Raw genomic sequence first — 1,302 nt, 5'->3', positions numbered from 1 at the left:
GGGGGGGGTTAGCGCAATTTTAAAACATTTGGTAAACAACTTGACGGAAATTTCCCACCTAGAGAGTCGGCGGAACGCGACCTGACCTTTCTGGGGTTCCTGGTCATGAAGAACGTGCTGAAACCGGAGACATCGCCCGCCATCTACTCCCTGAGAAAAGCCAACATCCGCACCGTCATGGTGACCGGTCAGTGACATTATGGGATGTCCGATTGGAGGGAATTCTGTTAAATCTCCCAAACTGGACCTGAACGGGGTTTTTTTCTCCCCCCTCTTTAGGTGACAACATGTTGACCGCGGTGAATGTCGCCAAGAGCTGCCATCTTGTGGAGTCGTCGGAAAAAGTTTTCTTCGTGAACGCCTCTCCTCCCACCTACAACAGCTCCGCGACCCTGAAATTCATCCCGTCCGAGCCTGTGGCGGCGGGGGAGGAGCCCATAGAGGTGAGTGTGGGCGCCATTATGGATGCCGGAGCTCTCGCAGCGAGGACAGGTGCACTTTAATGGTTTCCTGTGTGTGATGCGCACATTCGTCCCGAGGCTTCGCATTTCTTTGGGCATTGCAGATCAAATTCAGTCCCCGCTGCGCCGTATCTTTGAATGGGGCTGCGTTTATAGACAAAGACCTAAAGATGGCGATCCGATCGCCTGCTGGTCAGGTTTTTGGATCGGATGTCACGTTCACTTCTGATCTTTGCTGCAAATTATATGTTGTGGAAAGTACAAAGCGAAAGTGGTCTACGCGACGCCATTTCACCTTCCATCACAGGAGGCGGGGACTGGAGCTTCTAATGCCAATTAATAAGAAAAATGGTAAAGTTTATGGCAGGTGCAGGCATCCTCCAGCTGTGATAAAACTACAAATGTCATCATGCCTCTGGGAGTCATTTCTGCTGCATGCCCCGCCCTCAGATTAAGGAAATAAAAAAAGCTGATCTGGTATTGAATGATCTTGTATCTAATTTACACATCTGAATAGAATCAAATGTTTTGGGGTCTCCTCTTTCTCCACGCAGGGGCTGTACCAGCAAGGAGGGGCTTTCCTCGACAGCGAGCCGTTCTGCTTTGCCATGAATGGAAAATCTTATTCCACTCTGACCGATTACTTCCCCGACATGCTGCCCAAGGTGAGACCTTCCCGAACTTTATTCCCCTCGGTGAAAGATTTCTCCTCTGACGCCGATCACGCCATCTTCCCCCTTCCATTACAATGAGACGTTTTCCAGCTTGTTCTGCGTTCTGTTTTTTGTATAATGTGTTAGCCGATCAGAAAACTGCATCCAGATGATCCTCGTCCTCCCCC

General features: G+C 50.0%; 1 protein-coding gene across 1 annotated transcript in view; it reads left to right on the top strand.

Moving 5' to 3' along the window:
• Positions 1–1,302, top strand: part of ATP13A2 (ATPase 13A2) — a 37,057-nt gene that overhangs the window by 32,514 nt on the left and 3,241 nt on the right. The window contains 3 exon segments of the mRNA XM_018574236.1: positions 63–187; positions 280–443; positions 1,016–1,189. Of these exon segments, the coding sequence (XP_018429738.1) occupies positions 63–187; positions 280–443; positions 1,016–1,189 (463 nt within the window).

Source organism: Nanorana parkeri, unplaced genomic scaffold, assembly GCF_000935625.1.
Source record: "Nanorana parkeri isolate BGI_ZX_2015 unplaced genomic scaffold, ASM93562v1 scaffold2832, whole genome shotgun sequence".
NCBI lineage: Eukaryota > Metazoa > Chordata > Amphibia > Anura > Dicroglossidae > Nanorana > Nanorana parkeri.
The sequence above is the reverse complement of the archived record's forward strand: the minus strand, read 5'-3'. Positions and strand labels throughout refer to the sequence as shown.